Raw genomic sequence first — 20,646 nt, forward strand, 5'->3', positions numbered from 1 at the left:
CCATATACTGATTGGTCGCTCTGCCATGATCACAACAGAACATTCCTGCAAAGGATCAAATGAGTGATGTAACATGACAAGAAAGACACTGCCTACCCTTTGTTTTTCTTGCTGCCCTACTTTTGTCAAATGGTTCAGAGGAGGAAAAACATGGGGGGATTTTCGGAGGTACCTCCAGTTAAGAAGTGGCATCGGAGCCATAGACATCAAACCAGGCAAGGGGGGAAATATGGTAAAATTATTTTTTTAGTTATCTAGATTTGCTCACTAATTTGGCAAAAAGATCTAAATTGTAACATTGAGGTAGATGCATGGAAAGACATAGTAACAAATATAGGATGGTTCATTACGGATGTTTGAGGTAAATGCACACATTATAGGATCATTCACAGGTACTGTTATACACCAGTAAGACTTCATAAGATGGGCTTGATACAGAACAACTTGTGTTGGAAATGTGACATACAGTAGAGGCTGGTACCTTCTTACACTCATTGTGGGAATGTTTGATTGTTTGTCCTTTCTGGAAAGAAGGTATTGGAAAATTGGGGGAAGGCTTGAAAAATCCGCAACAAAAATCTCTCCAACTTTGTCTACTAGAAGACAGATCAGAGTGACCACCTGGAATACCTAAAGTGGAATATGGTTTAGCACTGAAATGCTTCATCACTGCAGCTAGACTCATTCACACAGTTTGATTGGAGTTTGCGAGTGATTGACAGTTGCTCAGAGACGGCAGACTACAGCTCAGCTTTGATTGGTTGCTTTCCTCCGGTCTGTGAAATCTTGCAGATGCCATTACGAGCACCGGAGGACACCGGAGGACACAGAGGCATATGTCTTATTTCAGATTACCTGTCTCATGCACTACTGTCGGGATATAAAATATATCCATCAAATAACAAAACGGGATCCTATACAGTAACATGTAAGGGAAGGAAGACTATTATTTTTTCAGCATGGTTTTATTGTTTATATTGAAGTGTTTGTTTGTTTGTTTATTTGTTTTTCCTTCGTATGACATTTGACAAATCCAAAGTCTAAATAAAAATTTAACTGGCAAAAAATAAATGGTACAGAGGGAGACTAGCGGTAGTGCTGCAGTGATTCAAGCTCTTCCCCACACGTAAGGAGGGGAAAAGGAATCACTTTGAACTCTGCAGCAGCAGCAGCAAACAGATGTTAATGAACATGATGTTCTAGTACAGGCCCCTGGCAATAGGATTAAAACAATTTAGAAGGGAAGTAAGGAAGAGAAGATATCCACATGAGCAAGGACGAACACTGAAAAGACCGCACTGATGATGATTCATACTTGGCCGGGTTACTATTACCAAGAAAATGAGGTTCCCTATTAACTGTATCCATGAACAGTGGGGTCGTATTAAAATTACAATGATCCAATTCAAATGTTATTTTTTAGAGATTTTTTTTCCATAATTTGAATTTCAGTAAATATGGCATAGTATTCGTGCAAGCAATTATGCTTTTAAGGTCAATCAGTGAATGTAGATTAAATGGGTTTAAGGTCTCAACAACTCTATCAATGACCTTTCCCCATAATAATAAATAATAATCCCCATAAGGACATAATCTAATGGGTTTCTAATGATCACATCATGGTCTTTTGTCTCTAGCCTCGAGAAACAAACAGAAATACTAATTTGTAGCGTTAACATATCAATTGTGGATGTGTAAAATAATGTCATTGCATGGCACAAGGGAAGACTGTGTCTTATTTATACACCTTGTTTTCCTGTCATGATGTCAAGTGTCAAGAGTTTTGTCCATTATTAGAGTGAGTTGACCATCCCTGCCTCCCCCCCAGTGCCTGTAACAGGAGAGCCAGGTGTAATTGGTTATTTGACTGGCGTAGTTTACCTGAGATGGACTGTGATGGATGCAACTGTGAAAGATGAGGCATAAAATTACATATACTCTGACAGCCAGCCAGCTAGTTCTTGTACAAAAGGTTGGAAAATGTCATAAGCTGCGTCTTGGTGTAGCAATAACAAGCAGTAGCGCAGCACAAAACAGAATCATGAATAATGTATTTACACGTGTGCACACACACACGCACACACACACACACACACACACACACACACACACACACACACACACACACACACACCAAACAAATCACGTCAAATAAATGCTTGATTATAATGTATGAAATGTTTCTGATCAGTCAGCTGAAAAACTAATTTCATTTTCTCATTAGAAGTCTCTGCCTGAGGCTCATTCTCATGTCAGTGTTTATTACTCTGAAAACAGAAAATTAAAATCATCAGCTTGGTCAGAATCAGAGCCGTGAATCACTATTTATGACTGAGAGAGAGAAAAAGAGAGAGAGAGAGAGAGAGAGGGAGAGAAAAAATATTAAAGACCGGACAACAATTGAAGGAATCCATCTCATTTTACTGAGGTGGTGGATATATAGCTCACATGACCTTTCCCTCGCCAGAGATTTGTTGCTCTGCAGTCGTCCATCGTGTTTCTAATTTGGCAGGTAGGTACAGTAGGTTAGTGAATAGTTTCCATTAAAATACTGAGTAGATTTTGGCAAGCTGATGAATGGGTTTCAGTGATGAAATGATGACCATATTTTATGACCACGCTAAAACTATTTACATTTGTGTTCTTAAAGACTTTCAAATGCAATTGAATGTATTTGCACATCGTCGTAACTCATAGTTTAGCTCCAGCCGTTATAAACACAACCAAACCACCTCTGTGTAACTGTTATATATCCTCAGGGCACCAGAAACGTTCCAGAAAAAAAACACTAGTTTATGAATCCAAAAACAAGACCAACAAATATCAAGCTACAGAGATGATCAATAGCAGGACTTAAGGCTATAGAAGCATATTTACAAAATTCAAGGCAAATATGTTAAAGGTTCTTTATACGATAACCAGAGCATTAATATAGCAGCAAACAACTATTTGCTTTACAGATACAGAGGAGTAATGTCTACCTGAGCAGAGAATGAAGTCACTCTCCCCTCTGTGTTGTGTTGTAATCCAAACTTCTCCGTGCTTTGTTGGCTTTTAGTGCATGTTCGTGCATTTGAGCGTGCCCAACCATCGTGTCTAGAGGGGAGCCTGCGAATTGCAAAATCTAATCTGAGATCTGCAAAAACGTGCAAAAACCTTTGGGAGACTCGCTGCTAGACGACCTATCCTAACCTTAACCATTCAAATGCCTCAACAATCTCGTGATAGTTCCCCAGTTTGCGGGATCCCTTCTAGCCACTACCATGCCCCACTAGCTAGCTCACAGCCGCTGCTCTGCACTGCTCTCATACGGTGGTTACAGCTGTAAAAACAGCAGTTTAGCTGACATTTCCACTACACAATTAACACCATTTCATTTCCACAGGAGTTGGTGGAGACCAAAACAGAGCTAAAAAGAAAGTGAATATTGGGCTTACATTCATCACTTGGACAGAATAACTGCTTCAAGTTGATAGTAACGTTTCTTTGTGTCTGCTCGATGAGTAAATTAGCAACTGTTTGCTAACAAGTTCTTCATATGTCACAGTTGTACTGCTTATAAGTGGTTTAGGTTTAGTTGCTATTGGTAAAAACAGTTTTTAATATGCAGTAAACCACTGTGTAAAATAGGTGTCAACTTATTAAAAATGGTACATGTATAATTTTGGAACTCTATTCTTCAAAGATTCACCAAAGGCAGAAAACCTTGGCTGGTATTTATATCCCCCTCCCCTCGGATCTCAAGACAGGCTCCAATTTCCATTTGTGCCAAAACACTGTGCCGCAGTGGTGTAAACTACTGCAACAGTTACAACACAGACCCACATTCGACAGTGTCTTCTTTGTGGATCTCAGGTCTTTTTGGGGTACAGTTACTGTAGATTAACACCAGACACCTCAATCCTCCCAAATCATTCTGATATGATTCAATAAAGATCAAACCATGTGTTCCACTCATTGCAGTTGATTACATACATGTAGTATTTGTATTTTAATAAGGATTACCTGACCTTACACACCAAAACAAACAGACTGTACTATGTATGTATACTTTTTAATGCTGTCATGACTTACATTGCCTATTGAAAAATAAACATCAGGCTACATCATTATTTTACAGAGAAAAGCTAAAAAAAAAAAAAAATATGTAGCTAATACTGTTTACATATCGTGATAAAACAGATCATTGATGTTCATCTTGTTCTATGCTGATATTGCTGTTAGTGCTGGCTGTGGGCTGCAAAATTGACATTTATACAAAGATGAATCAAATGAACCGCTCCTGAATCAATTTAGTTCTGTCTGAGTTACTGTATGTTAAAAGAATCAGGCTTCTCTCCACTGAGGGACGTGTTTGCACTGTCCTCCCCTGAATATACTGTGTGCTGGTGTACAGTCATTATTGATAGTTTCCTCACGCAAAATCAGGTTAGTCAGACACATTGTTATCTATTACAATGCCTCTATAATCATTGCACCTAATCGGCACTAATTAAAAAAAAAAAATCACTTCTGCTTTTAGTTGCAGCTGTTTTTCTGTATGTCTGACTCTGATTGATGTGCTGGACATAATCTTTACTTAAAGGGATAGTGTGTGTTTTGAAGTGGGGTTGTATGAGGTACTTATCCAAATCCATCCACGCCCCCAGCTTGGGGAAGCAGACAGGAGTTACCGCACCAGAGCAAAGCAATACAGTGCTGTGGACGGAGAGGGCCGAAAAATTTATTTTATCCACCTAAAAGAAAGGCCCACCTAAAGAAATCAATATCCGTTTAAGTGTACGCTATATTTAGAATATTTTGCCGTCTTTATCTTGCTGTCAGACAGCCCTTTCCTTCTCCTTTCCGACAGGGAACAGAACTGAAAGTGAAACTTATCTATGCTCTCTCCAAAGCCAGCAGGCTCAGATGACAAAAACAGTATAGATACGTTTCACTTTCAGTTCAGTTTGCCATATTTAGAAAATGTTCAAAATATCGTGTACACACGGATATCGATGTTTTTGGTGGGCATTTCTTTTACCCGGCGAAAATATATTTTTCTACCGTCCCTGTCCACAGCTCTGTATTTCTTTGCTCCAGCACTGGTGTTTCTGTCTGTTTCTCAATGCTGCCGACCGTCATTTACTGTAAGTAATACATACACCTACTATGGATAAGTACCTCACTTCAAAGCGCCCAAACTATCACTCTAACACAAACAAGCTAACCGATCGAGGCAGCGGTAGACCAGCAACTACCATGTTTTGTGAGGTAAAGTTAAAAAAAATGTTCAATGGAGTCCTTTTGCTTTGGCGAAAGCATAGATAACGGCTTCAGTTCCCCGTCGGAAACATAGACTAAAGCTGTCTCACGGCAAGGTAACTAAATATAGCGTACACTTAAATGGATATTTATTTTTTTAGGTGGGTCTTTCTTTTAGGTGGCTAAAATAAGTTTTATTGCTTTGTTTCCGTGCGGTAACTCCTGTCTGCTTCTCCAAACTGGGGGGCGTGCCGACCATCATCTACTGTAGGTGATACACTGACAATAGTACCTCATACAAACCCACTTCAAAACACCCAAACTATCCTTTAATCTGTTTTATCTGTACTGTCTTATCATTGCACACTAAATATGCATGTTTTGCAGACACCACTGCAAAGACTTACTGGCCCATCTGCCTATTTGCCTCATAATGTTTTCTCTATGCAGTATTACAGCCTTACTGGAGCAAAGCATAAGTTCTACTCACATTAGGCAACATCTGGTCTTAGCTGGTCTGCTCTAATTGTTGTCTATGGGAATACTTCTGAGTTTAATTTTTTTTCCTCATCTCATCAACAATACAATCAATGGTAAGTGAAATGGAAACCATACAGGTATAAAAAAAAGTGCAGGATCACAGCCTTTCTGCCAACTTTGATCAGTATAAATCCACAAATAAAATCAAGAGTCAATGGTTAGGATATTTCATCTATGTAAGTCAGCCTTTAACCCATCAGCCACAGGATGTGTCACAAATTCCTAAGGCATGATCAAACAGTATATGCAGAAAGCATTTCACTGACTTGCGTAGTTGAGGATTCTTCTTTGTGTTGAGGTGCAGTCGGCCAAACCTCGCTATAAACAGACTTTATTCCACATCACGGAAACATGTGTCCTGACCTTTCCACCAAGACCTTTCATTTATTTTCTAATACAGTTCCCCTTGTGAGTTACTCTGTTCTCATAGTCATAGAAAAGGTCAAAGCAAGCACTCATGTCTGATGTCTGCCTGCTGAATTAGCTGTGTCACCTTTAGTTTCACTAGAATCAGACCTCACCACTCTGCCGGGTCTCATTTGATTGTGTTCAGTATTCATGCTGTATTAAGCATAGTGATTGTACCGTATATATGAATATGAATAATACTAAAATGTCTTAATTTAATTCTTACAGAGGGTCTCCCTCCCAGGTTAAGCTGTGAATGAATAAAAGCTTATAAAAATATTAAGACATTTCTATTCTTGCAATGAGTGGGCACCAAAAAAAGTAACTCACTTCTATTAGTGGGTAAAAAAGACATAAAAGAACCGCAGAGATGTGCATCTCTTGTACAAACCCCATTTATCCAGACGTGTCCTTTAATAACCAAAAAAAGAATGAGGGGATGTGATTTTTCCATTAATCAACAACGGCAGAGCAAGCTCATTTGTATTGTTCGGGAGTGAAATTGTGAATTTGGGACATTGTGAAGAAATGACCCCTTTATGCATGAGAACAGCCTCTGAGAGGGGAGGCGGGGGGGTGGGGGCCTGTCAGAGCGATGTTGATCGATGATGCTGCCTCAGATTATGAACACAGAATTAGCACATTAGGACTTGTATGATAAATAGACTAACCACCAGCCAGTCCACCAAATCACCGAAAAGAGCAGCCAGATAATTTGACTGCACTCACGGCTTAAGCTGATTTCAGCAGCGTGACTGTCCACAGTGTCAAGTTAGGCAACACCGAAGCCTGAAGGGGAGGCTTGACCTTACTGCATACAATATTATTCAGGCTGGTGATAGTGGCAACATTTTGCTGCAAAATAATTTCATTTCAATGAAATCGCCACAATTAGTGATTTGAGGGGGCTCAGTAAATTCATGCTAATTTTTAAAGTTCAACTCATCTTGACACCGCTGACAAGTGGAGGAAGCTAGTTTATTAGCTGTTTTGCACCGTTCACTTTTATTTAAAGAGGACCCGTTATGTTCATTTTCAGGTGCAAACTCATATTTGGGGTTTCTACTAGAACATGTTTACATGCTATAATGTTCAAAAATCACTTCACTTTTCTCATACAGCGGTTGTGCTGCGGTACCTCTTTTCACGCTCTTTTTGAACCCCCACACTCCAGCTCCAGAAAAGCCCGGTCTGCTCTGATTGGTCAGCTGGCCCACTCTGTTATGATTGGTCAACCGAACCAAACTCTTCGGACTCTGTTCCAGCTCCGCTCTAACTTGCTTTGTTTGAGGGTGTGCCAAACTGGCCACTAGGCAGGTATTATGCAAATGTCTTACTTGAAGACATCACCATGTTACGGAAGAAAAGGCGGAACTTCAAGCAAGACGTTTCAGGCGGTTCAGGAGCAGTGTTTCTGTGGGGGAGAGTAACTCCCTTTGGCCTGGACTTTGGGGTTTATAACTTTGCAGACTTTTTATAGGCACAAAAAAAACTATATAACACACTAAAGGAAAGCGAAAAAGCACAAAAGCATAATAGGTCCTCTTTAACCCTCATCTGTCTGAATATAAACTTCTCACAAAAGAAGAATGGTTTACAGACAGTTATGTGACAGAAGGCTTTTGAATAAACTGTGTGAACTTATTGTTCCATTAGCAGCCAAACTAACATAGTCAAATGCTACGACAAAGTAGGGAGACCGGAGGAGTTTCAGAGAATAGTTCTTTATGCAAATGAGCCCATCCAGCGGGACACGTCTGACTCATGAAACTTAGACCAAGCTGTCAAACTAGATGATCTAGTTCTAAAATGAAAAAAGATTCAGCAGTGGCATAGTCTATTTCTCGCTTAAATGTTTTCAGAAACAGCAAGCCGTTTGTGTAACAATTTAGTCACAAATTAACAGGCTGTGCATTCACGGTCCAGCCATACAGTATACTCGGTTTTGACCGAGTCTTGTTTATGCAGTTTTCTCTCTTGTAAAACTCTTTATTGAATGAAATGATGTGCTATCCAGGCAGCAATCTGGCAGGGGGAGTAATCAGTCAAGAGTAAATTAGATAAAATAGAGTGGGGAATTTTACTGCTACAGCATTTAAGAGCAGATAAAAAATATACAATACTTATAAAATAATGAGCAAAAAGAGAGAGATCTATTGTGACTATTAACATTTCCCAGCTGGCTAGCGTGTTCGTTGTTAGCTCTGCAGCTACAGTGTTGTGAAGGCCTTTAGGTGATTGACCTGTGGTTCTGTTGTTGTGAGTGAAATGAGCTACTTATCTTAATTCAGCTCGTCCCTGCACAGCTTTGGCCCGGACAGGCTAACAGGTGTTTTCCCTTATTTGCCTGATTCTCCTGACTGTGTGGGTGTGTACTGAACTGGTTTGATTGACGTCTCCCTCGCTGTTTTGTTAGTTTTGTTGCACCTGTTAGGGCGGGACAGCTTGCACCTTTATCTTTCTTATTTTTGCATGGAGTTTGGTGACCTGAAGTAATTCTCTGAATTACTCCACCCAACTGCAACCTGAGCCGAGCAGCACTGGTCTAATCAGCCAGAAGAATTGAAAACACCTGTGTGAGAGTATAAGCAGCCTTTAAGGTCTAATTTAAAAAGTTTTTTTTTTCTTTTTACAGATACAGTTTAGCCTTTAGGGGTGTTTTCCACTCATCAACATTTATTTTGTGCCGTTCTAAAGCTACACAGTGATTAGACTGTGTGTACCACTGCGTGTAGCTGCAGCTATTAACCTCCTCGAGTTAATGAGCCACAACTACTGAAGTTTGTCTTGACATGATGAACCTCAGTACTCAGTCTGATCTATTGTCGTCAGTGTGGCAGCAATAAACTTGGCCGAGACACACAGTGCCTCAAAGCAGAAACTGAAAGGTTTTATGAGAGCAGCTGATACTACTTCAGTGTGCAAAAAGAGGATAATTGGCACCCACATCACACACTAACACAGGCTCAGATAAGACTGGAAATAGGGAACTTTTAAATAGCTGACTGACTCGAGCCATTTGTGGCTTGTTTCTTTAATTAGCGATAAACTGTAGATGTGAATTGATTTGGAGATTCATAACTCTCATTACTGCTACTATTAATAATTGTATTTTTTCCTATGGTGGTGTATAAATGAAACCTTAATAGTGGGTTGGATCATGTGAGTGTGCTGATGTTTTTTGTACACCAACTTTGCCACTTCAGCCAAGCATAAAAACTTTGCGATATTCCAAGAGAGTTTCCACTCAGGTGTTTTTACTCAGGTGTTTTTATGCACAAATTGAAAATGTGCATAAAAACAGGTGGATGGAAATGCACGTACTTTCAGGTTCATGGATTATGTATGTGGGAGGAAACGTGGGACATCCACCGAGAAATGTGGAACTGTGAAAACGGTTTCTCCACTGAGCCACAAAGCAACCTCTCGGTGCTTCACAGCATATAGCATATGCACCAAACGGCCAATACCCGATGAGGTGAAAACTCCCAAAAGCTTGTAAACATCCCATCATCGCCGTTTCAATCAAGGCATTTCAGGCAGTTCAGGAGCAGTGTTCCTGTGGGAAAGAGTAACTCCTTTTGGCCTGGAATTTGCAGACCTTTTACATGCTCAAAAAACTATATAACACACGAAAGGAAAGGGAAAAAGTACAAAAGCATAATAGGCCCTCTTTAACCCTCATCTGTTTGAGTATGAACTTCTCACGAAAGAGGAATGGTTTACAGACAGCTGTGTGAGAATAAATACATCTTTTGAATAAACTGTGTTAACTTATTGTTCTGTTAGCAACCGAGCTAAGGAGTCACAGCCCGACTCAAATGCTGCGACAAAGTAGGGAGGCCGGACGAGTTTCAGAGTAATAAATAAGCATGAACAAACAAAACAAAACAGCCACATCAGCAGTGGAAAAGAAATGGTGCCTTCAAATGAAACTCATGAGCTTGTGTTTACAGCATGGGAAGTCGTGTACACTGCTGCTAAGCAACGGCAATATTAACGTTACTGTCGGTGTCTAGAAGCCACAGAGGCTAACAATTAAGCAAGCTATTAAGTGGGTAACATAATGCAGTAAAGGCAAAGGAATAATGACAGAGGAAAAATTGTGAATATCAACATTTTCCTCAGACTTATTATAAAATTATGAAGAAAAACAATATACGACTAAAATTACAATATAATCACTTATTATGTACCAAAAAATTACAACATCAACAAACACGTCATAACTCCTGAACTCTGAGCTTTTCAATTTACGAGGTCGTGAATACAAGATGAGGGGGGCGTTCATATGGACTCATCTCGTAAACACGGTAAACAGGACCCCATTTGAAGGCACCAATGAATCTGACGATCCTGCAAGATAAACCAAGACCCAGCAGGCAGAGAACACAGAGAAAAAAATTCCAAAAGCTTGTAAACATCTCATCATTTTTTATATGTAAAAATGCTGAGAAGTTATTTTATGCATCTCTGCAGATTAACCTTTTTTAATCTACTGTTTGGTTTTACGGTGCCGTTTATTAAAAGCTGCAAGGAGGCAAATTCCACACTTACAAACATGGCCGTAAAATATTGAATCTGTCTGATGCAGCAGATAACTAATATTCTTCACTCTGTGTTATTTTCCAGCTTTTTATATGAAACTTTTACATCAGCGAGCCCAGTCTGCTTCTCAAAAACTTTTATATTCTTTGCCTCACAATAAGAAAAACCTGCTCTTTTCTATCGGGCCAGCCTGGATTCACCGTATTTTAAATATTTCAGCTGCATATAGCAAACCCTGACCTGTAGTGTAAGTCTGAAGTGTTGTGTCTTCAGTATGTGTGAGTGTGCCAAAACACTGGTACACATAAATAAGAATTAGGTTGTGTGGCCTTTTAGGACTAAAAGGACTGTAGGTGAGAATGTGTTGAGGGTAAGTGCAGACCCCTGGCACCCGGCGAGACCCCGGCTCTGCTCCTTCCCTCCCCTTTAGCTGGCCCCCTTCTCCCTCTGCAGGCACCGAACAAAGAGAGGACCCAAACAATGGATCACTCTGAGAGCTGAATGGCTTTGCGGGTCATGCACTAACCCCCCCCCTCCCTCTTTGACAGAAACACAACCCACACTTGTTCTGCTGAAGAGAGGCTGACCCTCCCGGCAAAGAAATAATGAACGCTGCCTGGGCATTAAACTGATAAAAACTACCGGGACTGGGATCAGTTTGGCAGACAAATCACCTCTAATGGCGTGAGGCTGGAGCCTGTCTTCTGTCCTGTCTCCCCACTCTTCATTACTAGTCTACTGTACACTGTCCAGGCATCCACACAGCAGCCATGTTGAGCCGCTCGGCAGAGTTCATGGCTCAGGACGTGACCTCAAACAGCAGCTGTCCGCTATCTCTCTCCGAGCATTTTGTTTTTATCATTTATTATATTCTTGTTTTGGTTTTCAAGTTTGCTGTAAATGGTGTCGCAAACAAAGAGGCCATCGTGTGCAGCCAACTGAAAGTTATTTGTTAGGCAAATTAACTGATCAACTGCCACAGGAGCTTCTGTTTATAAAAAAAAAAGCTCCGCCTATGAAATCTCTCAAGGTCCAACCCAGAGATTTGCATGTTTCATAGTCAAATTGTTTAAAAATACATTTGCAAATCATCTTCAGCTCTTTATTATACCGCTCCTTCCTGGAGTCGCTCAGGTTATCAATCACATCCCAGAAACATGAAGAATGTATATCTCCACTGCGACTGTCTGAAGCTTCTCCTGCAAATTCACTTGTTTTATGGCTCCAAAAACACGCCCAACCATCTGGTACTGTGAGGTTAAGGAATTATTTTAATGTTATGAATTATGCCAAAATGCAATTAGATCCAGGTCTGTTCATAGTCAGCATAAGGTACGATAAGATAAAACTTAATTATCCCCATGGGGACAATGGGTAAGATCATCATCACTCACTGGTCCCTCCCTCCTCTTCTTCTTCTTCCTCCACTTTAACTTTGTTCCTCCTCAAACCTTATTCCTTCCTTCCTGTCGGCTCTGGATGCCGTGACACTTCTATATGGGGCTCAAACGGTGGTTTTACGGTTCGCCGTCTGTATGGGCAGCTGAGGTCTAGAGGCATGCAAGCTGTTCGGTCTTTCACCTTCGCTCGCGGCCCCTCCCCCAGGTCAGCGGCCATACATTAGATCAAGCTAGGCCTCATGGGGTCGGGGAACCGGTGCCAATCACACCACAATGCAGCATAAAGCAGGGCTGGGCCTCACTGAAGCAATGTCACATATATTTCTATCCTTTATTTCAATCCATGTTTGTTTCTAGTGGCTGTTGTGGCTGTTATTAAATGATTATATCAGATTATCTGTACAATCTGCTTTATACACACTGAAAACCTGTTATTATTTATTGTATTTTTGCTAGCATGTCATTGTGGACGTTATAAACTGTCAGCATACCGGAGCATAAAAAACAGTCTAGATGAATAATTAGTCAATAAAAAGATCCTCTACTTGCATGTTGAAGTGTCCTTGAGCTGGATACTGAACCCTAAGTTGCTCTTTGGGTGCTTTACAGCAGCCCACTGCTCCTAATGCTCAGGATGGGTTGAATGCAGATGTCCAATTATAATGTATGTAATGTATGTGATGATAAAAATAAAAGTTTTTAAATATTTGCTGTCTTTCTTTGTTGACTATAAGAGAAAACCAGTGGTGGAAAGTACAACTTTGAGCTACTTTTACTTGACTTAAAGGTTCTATATACGATATCAAGAGCATTAATAAAGCAGCAAACAATTATTAGCTATGTAAAGATATAGAGGAGTAATGTCTACCTGAGCAGAGAATGAAGTCTCTCTCCCTCTGTGTGTGTTGTAATCCGAGCTTCTCTGTGCTTTATTGACATCGCCGGGCCAGCCACACGTGCTTTTAGTGCATGTTAGTGCATGTGAGCGTGCCCCACTGGCTAGCTCACTGCTCTCATAGGGCGGTTATAGCTGATAACGCCATCCTGACCAACGGTGCCATTAAGGAAGTGTAGCGCCCACCCTCTGGTTCCCCCCCCCCCAGGTAAAAACTGTTAGCTCTGTCAGCAGTGTTGTTATAGTTTTCACTGTTAGCACCGTTAGCTGCGAGCCGCTGGCTCAGCCGTCGCCATGTTGAGAGCCGTGTGGAGGCAATAGAAAAGCTCCCAATCTCGCATTTAGCACCTTTAGATTTTAAGTTTTTTTAATCTATTTCACAGCTACTTGTGACTTTGCAGATTAACATTTTACATACAAAACATATGATCAATTCATAAAACACTGTTTATGTGTAAATGCATCAATGATAATAAACCAATTATGTAATGTAATATAATAATCTGAAAGGGGCCATTACTCTGTCTGGAGTATTTTTTTCTGGAGTATTTTTTATCCTTGGTAAAACTACATAGAGTATATAAGCAAACATAGTGAGTACTTCTTATACCACCGTAGGAAGCAACTTAAGTCAAATTGGGCTCTGAGAAATTGTGATGGGCATTATATCACTATTTCCTGACATTTCAAAGATCAAACAATTAGTCAAGATAATTAATCAGCAGATTAATTGATAATAAAATAATCGTTAGTTTCAGCCATAAAAGATATAGTAACCCTCTAATGCCAACAGGTGTGTGAAGTATAAAGAACAGTACATATGGCCTGTATGTACCTATACCTGCTTGTGCATGCCCTTCAGCCAGCAGCCATACTCTGTGAGGAGATTCTATGGCTCATTTGCCTCTGCTCCTGCACCCTGAGGACTGACTGTGTAAAAGAATCATCCTCAGCTTGAATCTATTATCACCTGATCTTGTACTGTTTCAAGTCTGCCAGGCCCACAGATTGAACGCCTCACGTTTAACCATCTCCCCGCCGCTCTGCTGGATGGCGTCCCATTTCCCCGACTATTACCAAGAGTAAATGTTTTCCTTCGCCCTCTCCAATGAGTAATTTTTGGTGTCGAACTTGTCTCTAACCTTTTCCTACCCCCTTTTGTTTGGCTTTTGTTTGGCAACAGCTGTTATCATGGATTTCTTTTTTTTCCTTTTTTTCTTTTTTTTTTTTTTGGTCAGCTGTGATTGCTCCGGGCAAAACAGGAGCAGATGGTGTTTTGCTATGCATGAATGGAGCGTTAGAGGAGTTGGACTGAATAGGCCAAGTTTTGAATGGTGTCTACACAGCACCTGCCTCTTGTAGCAGCAGGGACATCCTAGTGGCATGATCTGTCTTGGCTTCGCTGCCGTCGTAAAAGGATGAAAGAAAAGAAACAGAGGGGGGAACCTTGTTGGGTACCGTCCATATTTATTGATTTTCCTGCAAGTCGTGGCATAATGTGGTGTACAGTCAGTTTGAGTTAATTGGATGTGACACAGCGTGCACGTGTAATCTATCACTCTGGTCTCCTGGTACACTTTATCAGTTTTGTTGCCATAGAAACATGTTGGCTCTGTAATAGCCTATATTAACAGGCTAAGTAAGTTGCAATAAAAGGCAATTTCAGAGCTGGGATCCTCTGCTGAACACAAAGCCTATAAAATACTGATGAAATAAATGGGTGGCAGTGGGGGGGTGGGGAGGGAAGCAAGCTGGATTGTACATAAACCAACCAAGTCCAAATAAAAAGAGACTGCTATATCGTTTCCATACAATGCAGGGACATCTGTCAACCTCTGGGGCATGATGATCTGTCACAATAAAGAAAGCTCTCTCAAATCACTGACAGCTTGCTGTGCATTTCTTTAGAGCGGACTGTATAAATGCTCCAGATGCATTTGGTCTGCAAAATACTGACAACGCAACAATAACATTGTGAGTGAACCATAATACTATGAAACAAACCAGATCCTCATATGCTCACTGCTGTTATTGTTATGGTGACAACTGCTTCAAATAAACAGTTTTTCTTTGGGCTTTAGATGTTTATTCCACGACCTTTATGACGTTGACAGCGGGGGGATGGTGACGGTTAGCTTATCTGAACTCATTCATACACTCAAATATGTATGAAAGGCAATGTCATTAGCTTGAAAAATCCCATTATTTGAGTTTGTGTTTGCAATATCTAATGAGTCTTGAGGCATTTCAAAACAATCATAAGGCAGGTAGTTTCATCTCAAGGACTTTCTTTGCTCACATCAAATCTACAGCAGTTTTTCTTCCTTCATTGCAAAATTCAGATGTGGCGCTTTAACAGCAGATCCATGTCAATCCTCTGATTACGATTACATACTGTTAATCATTTACAGGAAATAGGCTTATTTACATCTGCACCACTGCCCCTGGCAATGTTAAACGTATGACCGCAGCATCAATACTCGCAGTATATATAGTTTTCTGCATATTAGAACGGTTGTATCAGAGAGTTGTGGTAGTATAGCGGCGCGCGGGCTGACACAGGTCATAAGACGGGCAGATCAGACTCACCATAACAGAACACTACAAAAGAGGGGGCTAAGCCTTAATGGCTGAATCACTGCGTCACCAAGGCAACGTCGCTGAGCAGAAATTCAAGGGTGGAAAACGTGTGCATGTGTGAGTTTGCATGTTGCATGTGCACACGTGGCTGTGAGAGATGAAAAAGATGGAGAGGGAACAAAAGAGTACACATTATTTGTGCAATAGCAGAATAGAACATTTGTATTTATTGTTGGTATTTTTTTTTTCCAGATAATTCATTAAAATGAGCACTTTTTTATTTAATTAGAATTAATGTGATAAAGCAACTCACCAAATGAATGGTGAATAGAATTAAATTCAAAGATTTCTATCAGAAAGGTTGTGCGAGGGTATCATAATATTTATACTAGCACCCCTCCCCCCATCACCCTGAATTTACCATTAACTCTGCTGGGAGGCATCGTCTACGGCGCTCCTTTAGTCTGGCAGGTCAAAAGTTCTCTAAACAAACGTTACCATTGGTCAAAGATGTCAACAGTCCAGCCAGCCAGCAGAGCAGCCGACAGCCCCCCAAACAAAGTTCACTATTCATCTCAGAGGTCAATAGTTCTCTTCACAAAGCTCATCATCGCAAGGTCAAGAATTCCTTAAACGGAGTCATCCATTTGACTGGAGGCCTCCCCGTAAACGAGGACTGGCATTGGACTTGTAAGGGTCATCTGCACTTCCCCGGACCAGGTCTCATCAGAAAAAAAAGGCCTGTTTAAAGAGACAAAGTTTAGCATTAGAGCAGAGTGGCAGATCCTATATCTGCGACCAGACTGCGAGATTGGCTGCAGCGTGGGTCTGACGGTCAGATGGTCAGTGTCAGCAGGGCTTTTGTTGCGCTCACATTGTATCTGTGCGCTGAACGGGAAAACAACAAAAGGGCCAAATAAATCATTAAAATACAGAATCCCTCAGCTTCCACATCTGACTCCTTAGTCATCGTCGGCACAGTGCCGAGCGGCTGACCTCGGTGGGGAGGAGGAGGACAATTAGGTCACCTTGTGATTACGTTAACTCAAATGACAAATTAATGTCATAGTGCCCTTCATCAGCGTTAGTTAATGATGAGGACAGAAAGACAGAGGAGCATTCATGCTTCTATGATCATATCATTTTGCACTCTGAAAAAAATGTACTTATCCTGCAGATACAACAGACAGCATTTATTTATTCACCTATTCAAATTACACCAATCCCCATAATAGGAGGAGCAGTGTATTATCCTTGTAAATTACGTGTGTGTGTGTATAGCAGTGTTTTGAAAATATCTGTAACCTTTTTATTGCCGAGTCCCATAACTCCAACCCTGGCTGTGAGATATTTGTACACACAGTGACCGCAGTACTGAGGGGTTATGGAATAACAAGGAGCTCCATGCATTATTAATGGGCTCGGCTGTGAATCTGTTCAGAATAATAACGGCGATTTCCCAGAGCCTCATTACTGTGTGTTTTTAAAGCATGTGTTTGGTATCCATAGACACCCCGCTCTCACATTCTCCTCTTCTTCCCCCCGCGTTGAGATTCAGGTCATGCGCGGCACTTGCTGTTTTTAATTTTCATTTCATCATAAGCACTTTAAGACTGTTGCCAGCGCTTATTTGCAGTTTTCCTGCAGACCTCTTCACTCGCGCTCCTGACAGGACAGATGCTGTAATTAATCACAGCAGAGAAATGGGCATCGTTTCCATACCGAGATGAAGAGCCAATCACCGCAGCAGCAGCAGCGGCGACGGCAGAGCCCAAATTACAAATGCTTTTCCTAAAACCAACTAATTGAAAACAAACCAAAAATTTGGAAAATTCTATCAAGCCGCTATCACAGAAGCACAGGAGCAGATTCTCTCTCTCTCTCCTAATTTGTAACTAACGTTAACCCATGTCTAAAATGTCTCAGCTGCCTTTTGGAATAAAAAGGCCCTTCTCTGGGCCAGTGGATTCACAGCCCATTGTGAAGATATGATAATTATTGTTTGCCTGCCTTCCCTCCCCCCCGCTCGCCATTTTATTCAAGGGAGCTCAGCAAACCCCCGGGGACGTCTTGGAAATGAAGCGATTTTGAAGGGAGTAAGAAAGAGGCAGAATCCAATGCACTGGTGTGTGAGAAGGGGACTGTTATTGAGACAAGTACCAGTTACATGCTGACCTTGTCCAGTATCAACACTGTTTTTTTACACACAGTTACAATGGACTTCCATTCAAATCACTGAGAAACAGCACACACTATAATAACGCCAACATGAATGCTCGGATACCCCTTCCTCTCTTATAGAATTACTCCATAGAAAACATACAAATTTATTTATTTTTCTAATATCTCATAAAGAACTAAGTGCTGTGGATATTTGTTTTCAATAGCTAACAAGGAGACGGGAAGAAATATCTCATAGAAATTATGGCTAATAAAGCTTTCGAAATAAACCGATTCCTCCAAATAAATATTTGTGATTGATAGTTTAATTTTGAACAGAGACACAAAGAAATATATAATACTTCATACAAAATTATGGCTACTATCATATTAGTGATGGAATGTCTCTGGTTTCGTCTTCATGGCCGAGCAAAAACTCAAAACATTAAATTACTTTTCCTATTGTGAGCTGGAAACAACCTTTCAAGAGCTCCATACCGATATGCATTTATTCTATGGACAGTTTTCAAAAGCAATTGGTTTGTAAGCAAAAATACAAACAAAATGAATCGCTGCTATTGGAACTCATAAAAAAGTATAAAAGAGCAGAAATGCACTATGTGATATAGCAATCCACAGGTCGTTTAACAATGTTTTAATTAAAGCCTCACATATTAAAACTTTACAACAGGTGATATGAAAAATGTACAACATTTTCAGTTTTTTTTTCCCCAGGGACTTCTGTACAGCTGGCAAAAATACCTCCGATGCCTTTTTCAGTTGGCTTTGGCAGTGCAAGAAACTGGCTCTGCTAGTTTTCTTTTTTTAAAAACGATGACGTATCAAGGAGCAGAGTAAAAATACATCAATCCCCAAACCATCTGCCTTGATGCGGACATTTGTATTTCCCATAAAATATCCCCTTTGTTACAGAAAATAAAAGCATAATTTAATTGTTAAACATCTGGAGTAAAAACAAATAGATTAAAGATGTTTTTTTTGTGGGGGGGGTGCCAGTTACACGCTTTTGGGCAAATCATGTGGAGGGTAGATTACTGGATACGGGAGGTCTCTCCCCACTCTACAAAACATGTACAGCAGATTACAGCTACAGTTGGATGATGTGATGAAATAAATGATTTATGGCAGTTTCTGTCTCAGTCTGTTCAGGCGTTCATCCAGAGATCTGCATCCCTGAACTGTTTATTTTCAGCTCCCCTTATTCCTCAAGACATTGTCTGCATTTGTGACATGATTTAAATGTGTTCAAATATCACCCAGGCGTGTGATGATTTGATCAAGCCATTTTCCTCCGCGCCATTGTTGAACAGTCACATCTGCAAGAGCGATGGGTGAAAGGTTGGAGTAAAGAAAGTCTCGCTATATACTGGCCAGTGTGGGAACAAAGACTGATGTGTGGGTTTACTGGTTTCCAGCAAGGATCCTGTGAGTCACTCAGTCCAGGTGAGATCTGATAGAAATCCTTTTTGCATTCAAAATGTCCTTCTGCTGTGCCGAAACTGACGACTCTGGCCTCATAAATAAAGCTTTATTGTTAAATAAAACAGCGAAAGACACACGTCTTTCAACGTATTGTGTGCCCAGTCAGTTTAAATTGACAACTGAAAAGACCTCACAAACAAACAAATAAACAATCGCTGGGCGCTCGCCCTAACAGGCTTCTGTCACAGCTCGGGCCTATTTTATAGACAAAAAACCCAATGTTTACCCCCCTGTACACGCGTGTGCATATCCGTCTATAACAATGGACAAGTTCTTTGTATAACATTCTAAATCTTACACACTTCTTAAGTGCAACTTAGAAAAGCAACGTGGAATGATGCTTTTATTCTATTCCTGTTCTTTGAGATAGGATTTCCATTTGGCTCAGTAAATGCTGACTTGGGACAGGACCTGGGCATGGGCCTGGATTTGGGAGGGGTGTGGTTGCTGCTGTGGGGCCGGCTGGGGGCTGCCGAGCGATGCAGAGCCTCCCACTGAATGGGGCGTACCAGGAGAGTGCTGGGGTGGGGAACACTGGGACTGGTGCTGCTGCTGCTGGAGATGTTGAATCTGCTGCTGATGCAGCTGATGTTGTATCTGCATGTGTTGCAGCTGCATCTGCTGCTGCTGCTGCTGTTGCTGCTGCTGCTGCTGCTGCTGTTGCTGCTGCTGCTGCTGTTGTTGGTGTTGCTGCTGTTGGTGTTGCTGCTGTTGGTGTTGCTGCTGTTGGTGCTGCTGCTGTTGGTGTTGCTGCTGCTGCTGCTGCTGCATGTGGTGCTGCTGCAGCTGTTGCTGGAGGTGGTGCTGGAAATGCTGATGCTGCATCTGCTGCTGGATCTGCTGGTGATGCATCTGCTGCTGCTGCATCTGATGGTGCTGGAGGTGCTGCTGCATCTGCTGCTGCTGCATCTGCTGCTGCATCGCATGCTGCTGCGGCTGCATCGGCGGGCTCATCTGAGACACCGCTGTGGACTGGGCGCCCGCCACCATGCCCCCTCCGGCACCCATCTGGCCGAGCAGCTGCGGCGGCATCCCGGAGGACATGTTCTGGTGGGAGACTGTGACCGAGGTCACAATCTGATTGCCCCCTAGTCTCATCTGCAGGGGTTTTGGGGCAATGGCCCGTGGTATGCCTTGTTGTTGGAGGGCCATGGAAGCTGCTGACATAGAGGGGTGCTGGTTGAGGGGTGAAGGCATCACCAGGCCAGGGGACAGGCTGGTGGAGGCCAGGGTCTGCTGTACTGAGCGGATAGTCTGGGCCTCCGCTGATTCTGCTGCAGCCTGGATGGGGGAAAAATATCCAAACTTATCTACAAAGCCACAGTTTTCCCTTCTGAAGAACACCATTTCCTCTATCTATAGGTATAC

At 41.5% G+C, this 20,646-nt stretch overlaps 1 protein-coding gene across 2 annotated transcripts in view; it reads right to left on the reverse strand.

Annotated features, from left to right (window-relative positions):
- Positions 1 to 19,519: 19,519 nt before the first annotated feature.
- tox3 (TOX high mobility group box family member 3) overlaps positions 19,520 to 20,646 on the reverse strand; it is a 45,353-nt gene continuing 44,226 nt past the window's right edge. For both annotated transcript variants that reach the window (XM_074610145.1, XM_074610153.1), the window contains exon 7: positions 19,520 to 20,559. In XM_074610145.1, the coding sequence (XP_074466246.1) occupies positions 19,663 to 20,559 (897 nt within the window). In that variant the 3' untranslated portion in view covers positions 19,520 to 19,662. The remainder of the gene's footprint in view (positions 20,560 to 20,646) is intronic.

The sequence above is a fragment of the Sebastes fasciatus genome, chromosome 2, assembly GCF_043250625.1.
Source record: "Sebastes fasciatus isolate fSebFas1 chromosome 2, fSebFas1.pri, whole genome shotgun sequence".
Classification (NCBI taxonomy): Eukaryota; Metazoa; Chordata; class Actinopteri; order Perciformes; family Sebastidae; genus Sebastes; species Sebastes fasciatus.